Source organism: Austrofundulus limnaeus, unplaced genomic scaffold, assembly GCF_001266775.1.
Source record: "Austrofundulus limnaeus strain Quisiro unplaced genomic scaffold, Austrofundulus_limnaeus-1.0 Scaffold7143, whole genome shotgun sequence".
Classification (NCBI taxonomy): domain Eukaryota; kingdom Metazoa; phylum Chordata; class Actinopteri; order Cyprinodontiformes; family Rivulidae; genus Austrofundulus; species Austrofundulus limnaeus.
The window spans coordinates 1-918 of record NW_013959545.1 but is presented as its reverse complement, the minus strand read 5'-3'; the positions used below and the strand labels follow the sequence as shown (position 1 = coordinate 918).

The window sequence follows — 918 nt, the reverse complement described above, 5'->3', positions numbered from 1 at the left end:
TGTGTGTGTGTGTGTGTGTGTGTGTGTGTGTGTGTGTGTGTGTGTGTGTGTGAATGATGCTGAGTGTTTTCTGCACATTTAGAAAATTTAAAGTAATTTCGTGACATTAAATGAGGTCACAGAATAAAAAGAAACTCACATTCTGTTCCAGCGCCGTCACTTCCTGTTCAGATTTGACTAATTTAAACTTCAGCTCACTGATTTGTCTGTTGGCATCTCCTGAGAAACAAGAAAACTGAGATCTGATTTTATTCTCCAGCAGATAAAACCTCAGGACAGGAACTCACTCTGCAGGTCCAGCAGGTGAGAATCCATCCCGTTCTCCAGACCATCCCGGTCTGTATTCTGGACTCCGTCAGTCCTCTGATCCAGCTGAGACCTCAGGAACCTCACCTGTCCACATGAACATTATTACAGTCATCACAAAATAAAAGCTTCCAAATCTGTTGGAGCAGAATTCGTCTCACCTGATCCCGTAAACCTTCTCTTTCCTCGAACAATTTCTTCAGCCGCAGCTCTGAAGCACAGAAAGTTACATGGACTCAGCTCAGTTCATCAATAGAAGGCCAAAAGTTTTAATAAAACATTATTTGAGCCATTTTTTATTTCCTTCATTCAGCAGTTTTATTCTTTTATTCAAGCTGCTGAAAATAAATCAGTTCTATTATCTGATTAATTTTCAGTTCTTAATCCAAACCCACTAATTCAATTTTACCATCCTAAAGTGATTAATGATTTTTAGATTAATTAGATTAGACCTTAATTGTAATTGTATAGAGCACAACGAAATTACACTTTTACATTTACTCTTTCAAAGCTTCATTAAGTGATTTATTCAATTCCAGTTTTAGTTTTGTGAAACAACATTAAAACTAAGTGGGCTGTGAACAGATCCCTGAGGAACTCCACTGACCCAAG

The 918-nt window shown here is 37.9% G+C and overlaps 1 protein-coding gene across 1 annotated transcript; it reads right to left on the bottom strand.

The window, feature by feature from the left end:
- Positions 1-135: 135 nt before the first annotated feature.
- Positions 136-517, bottom strand: LOC106512459 (leucine-rich repeat flightless-interacting protein 2; the record flags this gene model as incomplete). Its single annotated transcript, XM_014001073.1, is given in 3 exon segments — positions 136-219; positions 288-393; positions 468-517. Coding segments are annotated over 3 exon segments (240 nt in total), but the record flags the coding sequence as incomplete, so codon positions are not given.
- Positions 518-918: the final 401 nt, after the last annotated feature.